The following is a 20,644-nucleotide window of genomic DNA, read 5'->3' on the forward strand; positions in this document are numbered from 1 at the left end:
GTATTATGTTTTGTGTGTGTATGTTGTTTTTTATCTTTCTCTTTCTCTCTCCCCCGCTCTTTCTTAGCTCCACGTTGTCGGCTATTTTAATTCCCGGCTTGCAGCCTTCCCGCTTAAATGGAGGGCAAATAGTTTAAATTCAATGATGAAGTTTATATCTAATTAGATCTTCCGGTTTTTAGTCAATATTAGCGGGTTCAAAGTGTTTTCCGCGTGGCGCGGCGTGGCGTGGCGTGCGCAGGTCGTCCGGTCGGTGTTGCACTTGAGAAGGTATGCACAATACGCCCAAGCATCTGAAGAAGGAAAGGAAAAAAAGTAATCAAAAAGAGTAGAGGTAGTTTGTGTAAGTGTGGACCTGACACCGGATGCGTTGCATTTGCTTGCAATCGCACGAGGGCCAGGTGGATGGTGGCGCTTGGAAGTGGTGCGTTTGCTTTTGGTTGATTGGAAAAGTGTGCCAGCGAGAGTAGAGAATAGTGTGTGGATGATTTTTTTTACATTGCTGACACTTTCCGTTAAAAAGGTGCGAAAAGTTTAATCCACAAGCATAGCATAGGATACTTACGAGAAAGTTTAAAACTATATCTTAGCGTAAACTGTATTGTAAGTTAATTGGAAATGAAACAGAGTTTGCCTAAACAGTGAAACACATTTTGATTTGACAAAATGAAATTTTACACTTGTTACACATTTGTTTGTTTGTTTGTTACTATATGGTAAAGAAGAAAGAGTTCCAGTTGTAGATATGTGCAAATAAATGTTGTAGCTCTTTGGCATTGTGCCTCTTCACTGACTAGTAACATACATTTATGCCAAGAAATATCGAAACATTCAAACATCATTCATATTAAAATATTAATACGGGTTAAATAACCCTATTTCAACCACAAGATTCAAACACAGTGAATAACATTTTCACAGTCCGAGTGATTGGCTAATAACTGACGGCTTGGTAGACTGCACTAGAAAGCTCACCATCGATAGAGTACTCCCGGACGTGAAACGCTGGCAATGTGTTTTAAGCTCTTGCTCGTCGAAGCAACAGCAGCAAAACAGTGCGACCCGCTACCCAATTTATTAGCATGTGACAACAGCTGATAAAGTGTCGATATTATTCGTACCTGTCTACCTGTATCGCATCACGAATAGGCGGAATGCATTTGATTTGTGGCTAAAAAGGGTACAGAGCTAAAACGAAAATGGTACTTCAACGACCCGGAACCAATTCCCCGGACAGTGCTTTATGCTCTCACTAAACCCATACACCCAGGAAGCATGACAAGTGCATTGGCGTGTCGATGGAGGAAAACTCGGTGCACCTTGGTGCACCTGTGCGACGTCCAAACTGGCGACATGCGGTCCCAAATGCATTGATATAGTGCATGCGACGGACCAATGCACCATACACGGGCGCACGGGCTCCGATGGTGGCCGAATTATCACGAAATGTGCGAATTATCTCGTACGCCTCGCGACGCAAAGCTCGATTGTTTTTGGCTGATCAAACTGTACGCCTTTTTCCCGTAGCGTTGCAACAAACAGCTCTACCTCCCACCAGGAATTCATTTTGGCACCTTGTCGATGTTTTATCAGGTAACGTGCGATTTATTCCCGCGTTTTGACCGCGTACCAATCCTTTCCTTTCTGGAAAGGCGAGAGGCGCGCGTGTGCTTATATGTGGCCGAATCCGGGCCACTCGGGACGGTCAGGAAGCCTATTGTTTCCTGATGCTGTGTGTGCTACGCACAAATCACCATAATTATGTCAGGCGTTTTATTCGGACCGTGCCGTCTAACGAACACTCGGTACACCGCGCGACGCTTATGTAAATGCAGTTCAAAAGCAACACCATAAGCCAGCAGGAGGAGTGACTGTTTGGTCTGCTGAGTGGGGAGGGTTCGGGGGAGGGTTGCGATGGTGAGTGAGCTTTTGCCTCGATCCCAGCATCGTGTTCCTTCCTTTCGGAAGGGAATCTTTTTTAGTGTGTAGTTCCGGGTCCAGCGCCGAAAATGTGAGCCGATGCACCATTGCGGCCCTCTGAGGGCCAGCGTTTCGCGTTTCGCATGCATATTATTACCTGATTTACGGCTAATTAAGTTGTGGCAGAGTTCAGCTCGGGTTGCGAGACACGGCTGTGGGCTGTTATGGAATTTGTATGCGCGCGTGTGTTTATGAATGAAACACGTCCGGTTTAACGGTGTGCTCTGTGGCGAAATGTACGGCACTTTAGGTACGCACTGACCCATTCGTTAAGCAGGTGAATAGATAATGGAGCCAGCGGGATTCACTAATGCGGCATCTGGATTAACAAAAGGCATTGCATTACAAGAAGTTGCTGACGTGTATGTCCTGCTTAACGGTGGAAAACGATCGAAGAAAAGCCACACGCTAGGGATTGTACGTTAGAATATTGTTTCCGCTAGTTGGGTTTGTTTCAAAATGCTCGATTCATCACCATTAATAATTCACATTGAAAATGCTCAACATTGAACTAGATAGATTGGTCATCCGTGAATTTGATCCATTCAATAAATACAAGAAGTGTAAAGTCAAAGCTGTCAACAGAAGTCTATAGAACTTTCAATAGAATTGGAAGTATGAATAATTCTACTAACAACATTTAAAAGAAAGTAAATGAAGTAAATTGTTGCATCTTCAGATTGCTCACAGAATTAATAAAGGTATATAAGTGTTCTAACATTTTTAAACAACATTTTTTTAATGTTCTGCGAGCGATTTTGTTATTCATTTCACTATTTTACTCTCATTGTGGGCATTTTTTAGGTAATTAATTTAGGTAATGTTTTTATTTATTTAAGGTTAGTTTATGTAGTATAATTAGTATTGTAAATAATTGATAATTAAATGGAAAGTTTGTTGAACAGATGTTAATATAAAATATTGAAATAACCTTGTTTAATTGTAAATAATTTTAAAAACTATTAAAAATACATTGTCAGCATTCTTTAGATAAATATAAGAGTTATTTATGTAAATTAATTGAAAAAGGCATTGATCAACTTAGACCAGATTAGACGAAGTTAAATAACAAGGTATTGGATACATAAAAATGATATAAACATTTTTAAATGTAGCAAAGCAATTGCACATTATTTCGTAAGCATTATTGCATTATTTAGAAGTTGAAGGTTAATTTTTTATGTTGAAGGTTAATCTCTTGTGCTGAAGGCGTATTTAGCTAAACGAGAAATTTTGCACTGTGAAGAGATTTTTTAAATTTATCTCACACCATTTGTCGTATTCATCATTTAAATTTTATTTAACCATCTTATGTGAAGTCTTCAGCGAATGAGTAGACAAAGTATTGTTTTACACAAACATTTGGATGAAAAATATTTGATTTATTCTAAATAAATGTGAATAAAAGACAAGCAAGGGAAAAAGTTGTTAAAATTAAGTATAATGTTATACAACAAACATAAAAATTTAACTGCTATACAACGTTTCAAAGATTTAGTACGTAAAAACTAAAAACTGTGACAAAACATTATTATGAATCAAAATGGAAGTTTCTATGCAAATATAACGAGCAGCTCAAAGATATATGTGTTTTTCAACATAAAAAAACATTATTTTTCCATGCAAAGTGTATGCCATTCCTGGGTATGCGGTTGAATGGTTACGTAAAGAGTTTTGGTGGTAGAGGTTTGGTCATTTGGTCCTTATTTGAAACTACATAATCATCATATCTTCTTTATAAGTAATTTGTTTCATTCATGTGCAATGATCAAATAAAGCATTTTCCTGCATCTATTGTTCCCCGTCCATTCTTGAATATGCAAACCTTCGTGCACCTAGTCGAATCCTTAGGCGAAGATAATTATTTTGTATTAGTTTTTGGCCAACCGAGCTTTGCTAAAATGACCCGACTTCAAAAACTATCAATGCCTATTCCTCCACAAATTGCACTGTCAATTTTAATGTTAGTGTGAATAAACTAAAATCACTATTGCGTAGCGCTCATTTTAATTTTAATGAGCTTATCTTTGTTTTGGTTTTGGTAATTTGTTACATGTTTTTCTTTAATACTTTATTTCTTTCATCTTATCAGTGCGATGTAACGTATAGCAATAAATTTGTAGGCATATAGTGGCTGGGTGACTTTTGTTATTAAATAAATAATTAAATAAATAAAGTAGAACACAGCTCTGTAATGGGATGGGATCCGAAGCCCTCCGAGGGATAACACAGGCTCTCCCATCCAACTCCTATTCCGACACGTCCTCGTCGTGCAGAGTGGTAACATGTGCCTTCATATATCCTAGCTTGGGTACACGGGCTAGATCCAACCCCTTGGGCGGATGGTGGCATATGGCGAACCAGGAGGGGGGTGGGTATCCCAGGAAACTGGGTGCCTGAACGTCGGGGGGCAACCCGACGCTAAATAAAATGGCCACGTGGGCGCAGGGCCAGTCACCCAGTCCCATGGAACAACTGACTACAGAAAGCATCAGAAGGATACGAAACGGACTTAACGATACCGACCATACGCAATGCCCCCGGACAACGATTAAAATGGGCTCATGGAACGTACGCACTCTTAGCAAAGCCGGAGCCTTGAAACAACTTGATGACGCCCTAGCCACATTGAGCATGGACCTCGTAGCTCTACAAGAGATTCGGTGGCTAGGGAACGGTGTGCACAACAGGCGTGGTAAGCAATGCTACGATATTTACTACAGCTGCCACGACCGCCACCACGTGCTCGGAACGGGTTTCGCCGTAGGTCCCCGGCTGAAATCCGTAATCATAGATTTCAAGGCTATAAACGATAGGCTATGCACCCTGCGCATGCGAGGCAAATTTTTTAATATAAGCCTCATAAACGTTCACGCCCCTACCGAAGATAAAGAGGAAGAGGAGAAGGACCTTTTTTACGGCCGCCTCGCTAGAACTATAGATGCGTGCCCCAGGCATGACCTCAAAATCATCCTGGGGGACTTCAACGCAAAAGTCGGTAGGGAGCCAATGTACCGCCAATACACTGGCTGTCACAGTCTGCATGAGCACAGTAACGATAATGGTAGTAGATTGATCCAGTTCGCCGCAGCGAACAATCTGGTTGTAGGAAGTACCAAATTTGCGCGGAGGGACATCCACAAAATGACGTGGGCGCACCCGGATGGCGAATCCTTCAACCAGATCGACCACGTGTTAATAAGCCGCCGACGACAGTCGAGCCTGTTAAACGTCAGAACTTATCGAGGAGCCAATATCGATTCCGATCACTACTTGGTTGGCTTAGTGATACGTTGTAGAATCGCCCGCCCCCGCACCAATGGGGGCGGAGAAAACACGCAGCCTCGGCTCAACACGGACTCTCTAAGGGACATTACTGTCCAACAGGAATTCAAAGCCGCTTTAGACGAGTCTCTACTACCAGAAAACAGATATGAAACTACGAGCGAGAGGTGGAACGCTCTAAAAACAAAAATAATAAACTGTGCAAGAAATATACTCCCACCACGTCGTGGCAACACCAAATCTGGCTGGTTCGACGATGAATGCAGACAAGTGACCGAACGTAAGAATACTGCATACCGAGCAATGCAGCAACGGCATAGAACGCGGGCATGCGCAGAGGAATATTCACGGCTCAGACGCGAAGAGAAACGAGTTCACCGCTCTAAGAAGCATGCTTTGGAAGAGCAAAACATGCGGGAACTCGAGCAAACCAGAGAGGCGTACGGACCGACACGTAAGTTTTACCAAGCGATAGCAGGTCACCGAAACAACGTGGTACCTAAGGTAACCTGCTGTCGCAACAAGGATGGAGATCTGGTTAGTAACCAGCCAGAGGTCCTCTCGCGGTGGGCTCAGTACTTTGATGAATTACTCAACGACCAGTTAAACGAACAGCTAGAAGCGCCACTAGCAGATAGTGTCATGCTACTGCCACCTAGCATAGAAGAAACACGAAAGGCTATCCGTCGGCTGAAAAATAACAAGGCACCCGGAACCGACGGAATTGCAGCTGAACTGGTCAAGAATGGAGGTGCACGACTAGAAAACGAGATTCATCAAATTGTTACTGAGGTGTGGGATAGCGAATCGATGCCTTGTGATTGGAATCTCGGCATCATCTACCCCATATACAAGAAGGGAGATAGGTTGGACTGCAACAACTACAGGGGTATTACGGTGTTGAATACCGCCTATAAAATATTCTCCCTGATCCTTCAGGATCGCCTTGTCCCGCACGTCGAAGAGATAGTAGGAAACTATCAAAGAGGATTCCGAAACGGAAAATCAACCACTGATCAGATCTTCACCATGCGGCAGATCTTGGAGAAGATGGCTGAATACAAAAACGACACATACCATCTCTTCATAGACTTCAAAGCCGCATACGATAGCATAGCCAGGGTAAAACTGTACGACGCTATGAGCTCATTTGGAATCCCGGCCAAACTGATAAGGCTAGTTAGAATGACTATGACCAACGTCACATGCCAGGTGAGGGTGGATGGAAAACTCTCAGGACCTTTTGCTACCACCAAAGGTCTGCGCCAGGGGGACGGGCTTGCCTGTCTCCTATTCAACTTGGCGCTAGAGAGGGCCATCCGCGACTCGAGGGTGGAGACTACGGGAACCATCTTCTATAAGTCAACCCAGATCCTGGCATACGCTGATGATATAGACATCATTGGTCTGCGGCTCTCCTATGTAGCAGAAGCCTACCAAGGGATTGAGCAGGCGGCAGAGAGCCTCGGATTGCAGATAAACGAGGCAAAGACCAAACTGATGGTGGCAACATCAGCGGACCTACCAATAAATAATCCGAATCTACGTAGGCGTGACGTACAGATAGGTGAACGCACTTTTGAAGTCGTCCCACAATTCACCTATCTTGGGTCAAAGGTCAGCAACGACAACAGCATGGAAGCTGAGTTGCGCGCAAGGATGCTGGCTGCCAACCGGTCATTCTACAGCCTGAAAAAGCAGTTTACCTCAAAGAACCTGTCGCGACGGACGAAGCTGGGACTATATAGTACCTATATAGTACCAGTACTCACATACGCCTCTGAGACATGGACACTGTCCAAATCTGACGAAACCCTCTTAGCCGCGTTCGAGAGGAAGATGCTCAGAAGGATACTTGGCCCCGTATGTGTGGAAGGACAATGGAGGAGCCGCTATAATGACGAGCTATACGAGATGTACGGCGACCTCACTGTCGTACAGCGTATAAAGCTCGCCAGGCTCCGGTGGGCTGGCCATGTTATACGCATGGAAACGGACGACCCAGCCCGTAAAGTCTTTTTAGGCCGTCCACAAGGACAGAGGAGGCGTGGTAGGCCCAAACTGAGGTGGCAAGATGGCGTGGAGGCGTCCGCCATTAAGGCCGGGATAACGGACTGGCAGACGAAGGCGCGAGACCGTGAGCGGTTTCGGACACTCCTGAGGCAGGCCAAGACCGCAAAGCGGTTGTAGTGCCGGATAAGTAAGTAAGTAAGAACACATCTTTTCTCAATAGGACTTAGGTAGATTAAGAAATCAATAGGTAACTTTGATTGATCAATAGGAACCAACTTGAATTTGGTCTTAGATTGATTTGAAAAAAATGCGAAAACCCTAGCATTTTTTATGCAAACTATTGCTACATATCAATAACTTGTTAAGATGTTTGTGTGTGTTGCAGTTGTTATTGGCATTTTTCTTTATTCCTCGCACTAAGTTATCTCATTAGAAGACTGCTTTTCTCTAAGCAATACGCCAAAGCCGTCTGCCATTAATAAAAAAGGACTTATAAACAGGGAGCAAACATGTTTATTTTTATCTAACGCTGTTTCCGAAATGTTCATGCTGCGAAGGACTCTTGATGCTAGATGGTTTATAAAAGAAGCATTTCATTAATTTTTTTATTTCGCTCAAAGGAAATTAGAATTGGTAATGATTTAAGATTAATGTAAAAAACTTACATGGATGCTAGTGTTATGTATTTATATCTAATCGAATTAATAAATTATCAAGTTTATTTGTCTATGGTCTAATATATTACAAAAGAAATGTTTCGAAAACATATATAACAAATTACTATAGCTATCTTAATAAAAAAATTAATGATTATATCAATGTTATTAGCACAAGGAGCAATGTAAAGCAAAAATAAAATAAACAATTTAGTGGTATAGCTAATACTGGACGAAAACTTCCAAGCTTATTGGAAAATGAGGTTAGAAATAATTTAATCGTACCATAGAAAACGTCCTGCATTCAACGAGTTAATCAAACCATAACTGAAAGCCCTAAATATGAAAAATGGCACAAAAATCGTGAATCTTTTCATACAATACATCGAATTATTAGAAAATATTTACGGATAAAAAGACATTTCAAGTAATGATAAACTATGGAATATTGGTTAAGCCCACTTTCAATATACTAATTTGTATTGTTTGAATAAAAAATATCAATTATAATGTTAATCCAACGCTATAACTTTGTTCAACTGATTTTCCCACAATGGCAGTTGGGTTGCGCAGTTGAGCTCCTCGTATTTGCTCTTTTCTATTTCGACTGATGGCGAAAAAAACTAAAACAAAATTATTACAATAGGTTTTGCTTATCATGCAACTGCAACTCTATTTCATCGTTGATTTGAAAATAATGCTTTGAAATTATATTACTATTAATTTTGTATTAAAAAACCCAAAAACTAACTTAACTTTGCCAATGCATAGCAATTACTAAATCTAAAGTGAATTAAAACAGACACAAATTAGCCGTTTTTAGTTACCCAATCCAATGATAAAGAAACGTAATAGCTATAGCGAAGGCTAAAACGAAGCGTGTGCACAAGTAGCAATTATTTGGCAAACAAAGAAGTAGATTGATAGCGTTTTTGCTGAGGTGTCTTACCCTTGGTGTTATAATCATCAGCTCATACGGCGTGGCGGCTGAAGTTGATCTCATGCCAATGAATTCACGAATTTATATTTTGGTTCCCAGCCAGCACGATGCAACATGCTAGTTGGAAGAAGTGTGTATGTGTGTATGAGTGCAAACATCAAGCCGCAGCATCACGAGCGGCTATGTGTGTTTTGATAGCTGAATGGAGAATTTGTACAGCAATGAAACTGACAACGGAGCAGCTCGATAGTACCATACCGTAGATGCATTTGTACTCTTGGTAATTATTGTCGAAAGCTTGAGGCCGATGAAACAAAACTGGTGCGCAAAAAATGAAACATGCCCGAAGTACGGTTTTCTCAGCGCTGGGTAGATGTCTATGTAAGGGCTTTGCATTTAACTACCCAATCGTTAGGAATCTGATGACGTATCGCTTAGCAAAGCCCGGAAGAAAGCTTTCTATTGCTCGTTTGATAGCCTTCGATGAACGAAATCAGGCAATCAGTGACCACTTCCGTCGGAAACGAAGTGTATGAAAGGGAGAGGTGTTTGCGTGAAAGAATAAAGGTACTAATCCTGGGAATAGCCTTGATAATATTTCACGCCAGCTGCCTGTGCAGCGATGGTAGAACAAAACGTTATTTGCACCGTGCTTCACTGCTTGCACAATGGAATGTGCGAAAGCATTCTCGTGCCAAGTCATTAAGCTGTTTCGAAACGCTAATTGCTTCCCTACGATTTGAATAAACGCCATCAAATGCATTCGATATGGTATTTGGTATATCGATATATTGTAGGGGAACGATGTGATCAATCGATTATTTTTTAAGTGTATTTTAGATGCAATTTATAATTTGTATGTTTAGTTGAAACGAATGATTCTTTTTTTATTCACATTTTAAGCTAGCGAAAATTGAATTGAATGCTTAATTGAACTCAAGCGATTTTAAACGAAGCTTGCTAGAACGACACAATCGAAACCATACACAATTTGAACGAATTCTTAGGTGGCTTTTCGAAAAGAGCAACGACCACAGTTTACAGTAGAGCAAGGCTGACCTAGAGCAACTATTGTATATTTAAACCATCTTTACACTTGCAAGCCATCCAGCTGCAAGCAAGTACGTTAGAAAAGGTATCAGCCCCACTTAGTTGATGAGTCGGACGGGAACACTGTAAAGCTCACGGCAACGGCATGGTAGAACATCGACTGGGAGTTTTTGCTGTAAACACTGCCATACCCGTACCCTTCTAACGGCGCAACCCTCGCCGAGCGGGATGGGAAAAGCATCGTGTTGCATAATTATCATTTTCATCTGTTTACCCTTTCCATCCAGCCGATCTGAGCCAGAGAAAGGGTAGGGCGATTCTCGATGCATTTTCCCGTAGCATGTATGACCTCCTCCCAGAGGTTCAAAGCAATGTTGGCCTCCCCCAATTAGGCAATACCTTAGCAATGGGGGACCGTAGCTGGGTGTATAAATATAAGCGTTTGCCGAAGCTACAGTAGCAGTGCATTCTTATCGTTCGTACAGTTCTCCAGTACCTAGAGGGTAGTTAGTGCATTGGCAAATTGCATCGCAGTGCAGAGCGTTAAAAAATCAAAACCATCAACAAGATGAAAGTGCTGGTGAGTAAGCTGAGCTGAACGGTGGAACCGAAAATTTGTCCTGCAGAGAAACGAAGAAGCGTGACGTGTGATAATAGCTCCGTCTGTGGCCCTGTTGCCACACGCTGTGGGTGTTAAAGTGCGCTTCTTTACGGGGTTTTTGGCGTGGCCAGGGGTTTGCTGAACTACTTTCGATAAACTGTGCAAAGTTGTGGTGGTGAAAATGTTGCTGTGCGAAAAGAGAAAAAGCAGTTCGTTCGAAACTGCTGCTCAACCTATTAGCCAGGTTGTTTATTGTGTCGGTTCGCTGGATTAAATGCATAAAAACTGAAGTACTGAAGGGTGGTTTTTGTCGTGGAAAAATTCAAATGAGTTGCTGGTATTGTGATAATGTGCTAGCTGTGTAAGGAGGGTGATCGTGAAGGACAATCGTAAGAAAGTATTCACAAGCAGAAGGACAGTTAAGGAATGCTCATGATACGCAGCTAAACCGTACAGTCACATTGAAGAAAAGCTTGAAAAGTAAATTTGAATTCTTTCGTGGGAGTAAAATAGCAAACATTGATTTCCGGCCAAAAGCACATCGACCATTTTGAGATTGCTATTCTCGACAAGCGTCCTTGATAATTATAGTGCAAGGTCGGCACAAAACTCTACAAACACATTAGACAAAAATGACAAAGAGTGTTAGAAACCACACTTACGTATATCTGTTCTGTCGTACAGCATTTCCACTGGTATGGGTTCAAACCTGTTCCTCCGCTGTTATATTGTTCTTTGTTGATGACAGCTGCAAGGATGGTCCAAAGCATAGTCCCAATGCACCATTACTACCAACGAATGAAGGATCCTTCTCGTCGTTGCAAAGTTTGCATAGTTGCTGGCCAACACTCCGAGTTGTTTTGCGAGAGTTTATGCGAGTGAAACTTTAATTAGCTGTGTGACAAACGGTGTTGAAGGGTGTTACTCTCTTCACACGATGCATCAGACGTTGGTAGAAGCGTTGGTTTTTTAGTTGTTGTGAGTATTACCATAGCAGTAACTAAGCGGTGAAAAGTTGTTGCTTTCTGCTCGGATGCGATAGTACACGGTCGCGTGGAGCTGGAATTTCACTCATTCGATTTACCTATTTTCGGGTGCAGCGAAAATAAGTTTAAATGTACTTTAAAATCCAAAAAAACTAACAAAACAAAAAATAGGTTCCAAAACTTTTACTGTTGGAGGGAAAATACGACCATAGTTGCACTTGTTGAGTCGCAGTAAATAGTTGAGATTGTTTAGAGATTTAATTAGAAAGCAGGTTGATTGCTTGTGAGCTGCACTACATTGGAAGAAAGTGAATGAACATCTTTGAATGAGCTTTCTTCAAGTTAAATTTGTTCTCTTTTTTGTGTCACGACGTAACGTGACAAACACAACTTTATACCTTTAACCATTTGCAATGCAAAAATAATAAAAACAAAAAGAAGAAGATTGCACTCGTAAAATCGATAAGAATTTGATTTCAGCTTTCGGGGCTCGCTTTGGGTTATCTTGTTGTTGTCGAAAGGGACATTCTCCAGACCAGCACCGTTAGGTCCAAACCGAATGGATGGTTTATTTGACTTTAATCTTCTTTTACGATCTGGCAAACAACAAACTCAAAACCAAAAGAAAAGCCAAAGGAAAGAAAGGGTTGCCCAAACTCTGACAAAAATAGTTGCTAACTGTGGCCGTGGAAGGAAAGAAAAAAACCTCACCACGGAAGTGTAGTACAACATACTGATGAATGAAAAATATATCACAAAAAAAAAGAGTTACAAACATTTCGATACCGACCGTCGAATGCATGGGAATGGTGGCGGAGCAAAAAACCTGTACAGAAAAAGTGTGCTCAAATCATAGCCAAATCCCAACGGAACGCAGGGCGCACAGAATTGATGGTTTGCGTTGCGCAAAAAGTGGAGCCCAAGCGAACGAAGGAACCGAGGAAACGAAACCAGCAAATCAAAACCCGAAACGAAATCGTACAGGCGGCATAGTAATAAGTGGCTGATCTTATCCTTTGCTTTTTTTCTAGCTCCCCCATACCCGAGACACATCAGGCAGGAATCGCATGGTGTGTTGTCACTGCGTCCCTACTGCTCTTTCGTGCACTTTTTCGCGCCTGATCGATAATGAACCTGTCGAGTGGAACCTACTTTGGCGATGGCAAAAGTTAATGAAAGTTGCCGCCGTTCCTTTTTATCGGAGGGGCTGGTTGAAGTGGAAAGGGAGGAAAAATGGATTAAAAGCCAGTCGAGCTTTTAATGCTGGTGCGAATCCATTTCCCGCAACCGCATGTCAGTGGAAGTAAGGTGGAACGAGGTGAAGAAAATGAGAAACTACTCATCGCCGTTCCCAAAATGGGATACGAAAAACTACAACGAAGAGAAGAAAGGTCGTCTGTTTTTGGGTGGATAGGGTTGTACGCAAGAAGGGGAGGGGGGGGATAGAGGGCAATAAAAAGAAGAGATGGATGCTAGGCCAACCAGCCGATTGCATACAGTTACGGAAAGCGTGCGAGCTGGAAGATAGTCAAACCGTAACATCGAAAAGGTTTTCCCTCGTGTCTGGGGGAGGCTTTCGGCACTGATTCTTTGCCTCAGCCAGACACACACCCAAAACCGTTTCCCAGTACCTGTTTTTACTTCTTTCTATGGGGTTGAGGTTTCCACGGGCTGGTTTTATGGTTGTCCGAGATGAGACGCTTTTTTGCCTGCATATATCTGACAGGAAAGGAGGGAGAGAAGAAGAGATAGAGCACAAGAGAGCGAGAGAGTGGGAATGAAAAATAATCAGCTGAAAGGAGCCAAGGACACTTTTCGGGGACCTAGGTGGGGAAGACTGGTACGTTTTTACGGCTGCTCAAATGTGAACGCTTAATTTGAAAGTTTACACCCTGCCGAGCCCGAGCCATGAGTGGAGCTGGCGCAGAGAAGGAGATTTAATATTGATTTTAAACGTTCGAATTAAGAGAGCAATTTTCGAATAGCTGAAGTCGATGACTTATGCTTCTGTCACTGGAGCTGGCTGAGATAAAGTTTTACGAGACCAGTTTTTGAGGCATTGTAGTTTGGAGTTTTAACGGCAGGGATAGATTACATATGGGGTGGTTAAAGGTCACCATAAGTCTGGTAGGGTAAAAACTAAATGCCATTCTTTTTGCGCATAGTGTAGCAAAAACGGTCCTTTATAAATAATTACAAGACCAAAGTAAAGGATGGTTCCCACACGATGAACAGATTTCAGTTCCATTGTACCTAGAGATAGTTTGGAGTGGTTTGCTTTTTTCGTTGCTCTTACATCTACCAGTGTGTCCAGTGTAATCAAAGATAACTAAATTAGTTGCAGAATGGAATTGTAACATCAAGTTCGAACTGTGAGCATATGGTGCGGACACACGAAATAATAACCGGGGAGCACATTCTTTCATTCGTTCGTTGCGGGTCGCTTAATTCCACACCTAAGGAAAAGTAATCACGAAGCGGTCGTAGAACTTTACCACTGTGGCTGCCAGTGGTCCCACTTGCCCCTTGGAAGGGTAAATTGGTAGCAAAACGGGAGTAGAAACATCATCACCTGGCCCGGGCACCAAGATCGTCACGCGGTCCAGTATCGTTGCAATCACGACCGAGCACCGCGCTACCGTGAGTGCACTTGTGGCGTAAAGTTGTGTCGTATAGTTGCGCCCGAGCTCGATCGTTCCAACCGTTGGAGGAGTACCCCCGGAAACGCTGACCAGAGCACCAGATGGTACCACGGTATGGGATGTTGATGCGAAGGTTAGATACTTTTCTGCACATGTGATTCGATGGGAAGTTGGAAGACGTGGCACCAAGCTGCTAATGAATATCTACTGTCGTGCGCTGTGTCTTGTACCGCTGAGTTCCGCTGGATGCCACTGGGTCGTCGTAGTGGGCCGGGGCATTTCTACTGTGTGGCGTTGATACGGAAACTTCATCGAGCGGACGGGTGGGCGAGTGCGAGAATGGAAAGTTTATCCTGTTTTCAGTGAAGACTCCCCCACCAGCCAACCGAGCGTGTTGTGGCAACTTGAACCCGAATTCGTGTGTCTTGGAACAGCGGGCCGACTGCTTAGGAAGCTCGGAAAAGTTTGCCGATGACTGCCGATGTAACGGATCATCCGGATGTTGTAGTGGTGCTGTCGACGACACAACTAGAGTTCCGCAGAGTTTCTCCCCGCTGCTTATGGGTTGGCTGCTGATGCTTCGTGCAAGATGTTCGAGAGCGGGCTATAGTAGTTGCCTGTTGGCAAGAGTTGGTGGAAAGTTTTTTTCCTACAAACTAGCAATCGCTAGGAGCTAGGACTCCGTGTTCGGCGGATGGCGGATGGCGAAAAACTAACTTCGGCTTATAGTTCATGTTCGTAGTTCCCTGCAACGTGGTGACTAATTAGGACGAGAGGGAATACATGCTTTTAAGATGGCTGTTAAAAATGTTCCACGTATTATGCACCCGTCCAAACATTAGTTAAAAACGAGTGATAAGAAGAGAGAAAACGTAAGCGGAACCGCGACTCCTGTTTCGATGATTGTTTCTTTTTTCCGGGATAAATCCTTGGCTCGGTTCAAACTCGACAGAAAAAGTAAAGTAAACGCCTGTCTGCTGTTGTAAGTGAAATTGCTGAGTAGTTATGTTTATTCAAGACCCAGGACCCTACCTTTAACAGCAGGCCACTTGCTCGACTGTGCCGATCGAGGCTCTCCACCGTTGGTCTTCCATTTTGGCTTCAATTAGCGTTCGCGAGTGTGTGCTCCGGTAACGTATGCTTTGCCTTTTCCTGTTCAGGAACTCATTAACTTTGACTGCTCGAAAGTGAACCGTTTTGGATGCTGAAGCAAACCATGCAGCCTCACCTTTCGATTGGAACTGGGTGTTTTATTGCTTCCCTGGGAGCGTACTTCTGTGTTCTACGTTCCTGTCAGTAGCACCAGCACCGGAAGGACCAGTGCCTTCCGAATCAATCATGCAATCACGACGGCAAGCGTAGGAACAGAAACGTTGCAAGTTTGACCAACATACACACGGTGTAGTCGAAGTTCGTCGCATTGCGACGTGCCCGAAGTTTGTTGAAGCACGTTACCCACCGAAGCACTTCATCTAGGTAAACTATACCGAGCTTGCGGTTCAATGCGATGGATTGGATGCGGCTCATCCTTGCAGTTGGGCCGCACTCAAAACCATAAAAAAACACCGGGAAGAATCGTTTATCAGTGCTCGGTGGCAATTGGTCGCTTACCAGGAAGGTAGAAAACGGCCGTTACCGCTGTTAGCTAATGTGCGCAGAGCTTTCGCTGCGGATGCACCGGTTGCTGCTACTACTGCTCTGGAAGCGTTTGCTGTGCCCGTGTCGCTGCGCTGGCATTTTGGATGGTTTGACGCCGAAGCATTGATTAAAATTTCATTTCACTGTCGTGATTTTCGGACCCAAATCCCAGCTGAGCATACTACTGGCCGGACGACGGGCCGGAGTCGTTGAGGTCGGTTGACGCTGTCGATATGATCGGGAAGCAGTACCGGCTAGTGAGTGTGTCTGGTGAGTTTATTGGCTGCGACCAGTAACCGCAAACCTGCCGAGCGCGAGATACCGGGACCAGATTTACGACGGCACACGTCCGACGGTCGTCCGACGGTCGTTCGACGGTCGTCCGACGGTCATCCGACGGTCGTCCAGGAGCCAGCAATAAAGCGTTCATTATGGCGTGATGTGGAGCCGCTCGCTAGTTGGACTCGTGCGCGAGACAAAGCGTTGACAAATGTTTGCGTACCATGGCAAAAAGGCAATCACGCTGGGAGTAAAGCAATTTGGGTGGGATTGATTTGGAAATATTATTTAGATTCGGTATTATATTGGCAGTTTTTATCGGAATAGATTATACGAGCGGTTAATGGCATCCACTTAAAAGGCATTCCGAGATCAGGAACGCGTAACTGATGCTGGAAAGCATAACGAACGAAGCTAATATATTATTAATATTGATTAATAGCAAGAAATGTGAAATTTTATTTTAAATTTTGTTGTAAGTAGTATTTCATTAAAAATTTCCTTCTCGTTTGTTTCGCAGGTGTGCCTTGCTGTGATCGTGTCCGTGTTTGGTGTTGCTCTTAGTGCTCCCCTAGACGGACAGCCACAGACAGTGGCGATTGAAGGTGGAGAAAAACGCCAGGAAAAGCGTGGTATTGGTCTCGCATACACCGGGCTAACCGGGTTTGGTGCGTACGATACGTCCCTTGGACTGGCCGGTTATCCTGCCACAGCTTACGTCACCCCGACCGTGATCAAATCAACCTACACTCTACCGGCGGCAGGTAAAGGCAACGGGGTTTTGGGATGGGCAAAAGTTGTTGCATGTTTCATTTTTCAAATGGGTTGCTTCCTTCATCTATTTCCCCCCACGTAGCTACGTACCATACGGCGGCCTACGATGCGGCACATAGCAAGTTCGGCTATGGTGGCTTCTATCCGGCCAGTTATGGAGGGTTCGGCACGGGAGGCTACGGATATGGCGGATTTGCGGCTCCGGCGGCCACCTACAGCAAAATCGTTCATCCCGCCACCAGCACGTACACGAAGGTCATCCAGACGTATCCGTCGGCAGCGGTTGTAGCCGCTGGTACACCTGCGGTCGCTAGCTACACCGGTGTGGGTAGCCTCGGAGGATACGTTTACTAAGGGGACGGGGAACAATACAATATGCTAAAGTGACCCGAATGTCGTGAACGGTTTGGGAATGGATGCTGTAAATGATGTATGGTAATAAAGTGTAACAAAAAGTGGTTCGAGTTTTGTTTGTTTTACTTCTTGAAAATCGCTTGGCATTGATATTGGCTTGAAGAGCTTGGTATGGAAACGATCTGAAAGGTAAGTTACGGAACAGAAACAATGAAGATTAATAGTTTGGTGTTGTGTTATGCGCTGTTGTGTAATTATTACAAAAATGCCTAATCATTTGGATTCTTCAATTTAAATAAAATAGAAACAACACTCTAAACACACATAGCTATTAATTAATTAGTGCTAGGATAATAACCATGTTCACGATTCTACTTGTTTTATTTATTTACCATTAATCGATGCATGTGTTTGTTCAAAAGTATGCGTCACCATTGAAAAAACTGGATTCAACGTAAACACCATTAAGACTCCTCATCGATTCTGCAAACACCAACACATCACAGTGATTGGAAGAGACCTCCCGTGACGTGGCCACATCCACCGCCAATTGGATAACAACCCCAGCCTCTGTGAGGCAATTACGTTCCACGCTGTTGCATGCAGATGTTGTTGTAACGTCCTCCACAGATCCAACCCGACTGCCCTCTAATTACGCGCAAATCCGAAGCCAATCGGCAATCTGGAATCTTGCCGACAGCCGACCGCAAAGACAAGTATTCATCAAACCAACACGTCTTACCATAATTAATCTGCTCGTCTCGGCGGGTGTACGCTATCGTGTGATAAGGACCGTGCAGAGCACCGTGGCTTCTGGTCCGACTGCAATGCTACCCGTGGTTTCTACAGCTGATAGTAAGCAGCTGCTCTCAGGTCGACGTTGCGTGAAACGGTGGCAAAAATATCGAATTCCTCGCGCGGTGTATATGTGTTCCGTACTGGGAGGTAATTATAGTTGCCATCTGTCGGTATGGAGTGCCATCTGATCGGTTCATGGTTCACGGAAGCTGATGTCGTCCATTAGTCGGGTGGATTATTGTAGATATAAACAAAAAAAAAGGTTGCTCGCTTGCAATGAAGACCTTCATAGGTAATTGTATGTTTCCGTTTGCCACGGAAACGACCTTTGGGCAGCACTTTGCCACCAATTAAAGCGCGTATCGAGCCACTAATGTAATGATTTTCGCAGATCCGGGATGGTTCTGATATGTGCCTGAATGCTCCAGTCAGGACGCATGTACACAAACCTCGCAATATTTGTAGTGTGAACTGAAGGTACCGCAAACATGCGTAATGCTTCAACGATCAATTTTGGAAAATGATTAATGTGCTTTGACACATTCGATATTTGAGTGTAACATGACCGTCAACATGGCTGTGTGTGGAGATAAAGCAGCACAATACAGGTTGTCTCCGGGATATACTATTAACGTGGACTGAAACGAAACTTTGAATCTCAAATATCCGACAAATAAGATCGGCTTGTTCGTTTTATTACTTACTGTAACTGTTTTTGAAATAGTTTTTAAAATTCCATCAAAAGAGGATTTATTTTACATTTGCCATTTGCCAGTGCAAATCAAATCAAATCAGTGCAATTTTCTCAAGAAGCTGTAAAATTTAAACATCCTCGTACAAGAAGTACCGCGTATCTCGGGGACCATTTTTATATTATGTAGCTAAGGTGTATCTGGAACATAAGGCGTGTTTGTTGTTTAATTGATGTGTAACCTTCTAAAAACTACGCTCAACGTGATGTATATTAATCAGTCATTTAAAAAACCAATACGGGTTTAGAAAAATAAATAAAACAATAAGAAACGTCGAAAATACATATTCCATTTTCCAGCATACCTGCATACCTGAATTACCTTTTTCCCGCCCAAAACGTTCATGTTCCCGGACAACTTGAAAAAAACGTTATCTGCCTTATGAAAATTATCCATTATAATCATAAAGGAAACGGCACGCTTCCGCGCCGCATGCCAGAGCCCGGTCAACCAGGATTCGCCATTCGCCAAACTTCGTGTCCGGAAACGTGTAGCATCAAAGTCACTTAAATAATTGGCCCGATTTGGCGCAATTATCGTCTGTGGCGGTAATTATCAGCTTGTTTAACATTTTTACGCTCCCTTCTTCACTTTGCCCGATCGCTCCTTCCCTTGTAGCATTATCTTTCTTAACAATCTTTCGGTAAGTGGATGAACGAAAAAAAATCGGTTATCACCTAAGAAATGTGTTGCCAGCAGGGTCGGTTGATTAAAGTGAACGGTTTATTATACTGACGCAGCTAGCTGGCTTTTTAATATTTTGTTTTTTTTTTTGTTATTCTGGCATTTGCTACAGGTAGCATTAAGGTAATGCTTTAATTAAGGTTGAGTTTGTTGATTAAAGAAAATCCTAAAGAAATGAGCATGTTTCGGTGTTTCAAAAATGAGGTTTTGAATTTTTCTCACTTTTTCTTGAATAAACAGAGCTGTGCAAGATTGAATTTGGAGCATTCAATCCGTTTCTGAGGTTGATAAATTGGGTCGATTATTATGATTCTCCGCCAAAAGCAAAGCAGGCGTCAATGAGACCTCTTTAAAGGTGTGCTTTAGCAAATGCGAACCGTGCATACGTGGAAAACCGAAAATAAAATCTGCTCAAACTTGCAACGAAACCCTCGATTTCGTTCGATCCCGAAGCAGATGGTTCGTTCGGGAGCCTTTTTTTGTTTTGCCTAAGTAGCGGAAATGGCGCGCCCGGCACTGTACGGTGTGATGGCAATTTGTCTTATTAAGTGTTCCATTTCCATTTCCGACGCATGGCGGAAGCACCGGCTGGTGCTCTCTGCTGAACCGTGAAGTAATGTGATGGTTGTGTTTTTGGATTTCGTTGCCGAATGCTTTCTCCACACTGTGCCATGCCTCATGTTGTCCGTTGTCCTGCATCGCATTCGTCGTGTAAGATGATTCAGCTCGCTCTGCCTTGGTATGTTGTTTTTTCGGTACACTTTCTTTAACTTGTGTACGGCTCAAGAAAGCTTCGACACGAGCTTCGGTAACCCCCAAAGGAGGCTAATAGGATGTGTGTAGTCACGGAGCGATTTACCGCCAGGCCAAGCTGCCACCAAACGTTGGGGCAAGAAATGATGGACATATCTAACAAATTTGAGCGCAATTGTTTATGCGCTCGTAAGCGCTTTGAAGCACCAACCTGGCTGACATTGAGGACATCAAGCAAAAGCCAGAACAGGCAGCCAGTGGCATGTTTTGGTTCGATCTAACAGAAATAAGTCGTAGGCGTCGTCAGGGTGAGCCACACTTTGCAGTGCTTCGTTCGTTGCTTGATGTTAGGTTTGCACTGTCAAATGGTACGTTTTTCTTGACTCTCGAATTCTTGCTCGTCATAACTTGAATGGTACCGGGTGTTCTTGAGCTCCGCTCGATCACAACATCCCACTA

The 20,644-nt window shown here is 43.4% G+C and overlaps 1 protein-coding gene across 1 annotated transcript; it reads left to right on the plus strand.

Moving 5' to 3' along the window:
- The first annotated feature begins 10,398 nt into the window (after positions 1 to 10,398).
- Positions 10,399 to 17,302, plus strand: LOC121589188. The gene is made up of 3 exons (XM_041907895.1): positions 10,399 to 10,504; positions 16,591 to 16,834; positions 16,927 to 17,302. The coding sequence occupies exons 1-3, from the start codon at positions 10,493 to 10,495 to the stop codon at positions 17,196 to 17,198; spliced, it is 528 nt and encodes a 175-aa protein (XP_041763829.1). The 5' UTR covers positions 10,399 to 10,492; the 3' UTR covers positions 17,199 to 17,302.
- Positions 17,303 to 20,644: the final 3,342 nt, after the last annotated feature.

The sequence above is a fragment of the Anopheles merus genome, chromosome 2R, assembly GCF_017562075.2.
Source record: "Anopheles merus strain MAF chromosome 2R, AmerM5.1, whole genome shotgun sequence".
Classification (NCBI taxonomy): domain Eukaryota; kingdom Metazoa; phylum Arthropoda; class Insecta; order Diptera; family Culicidae; genus Anopheles; species Anopheles merus.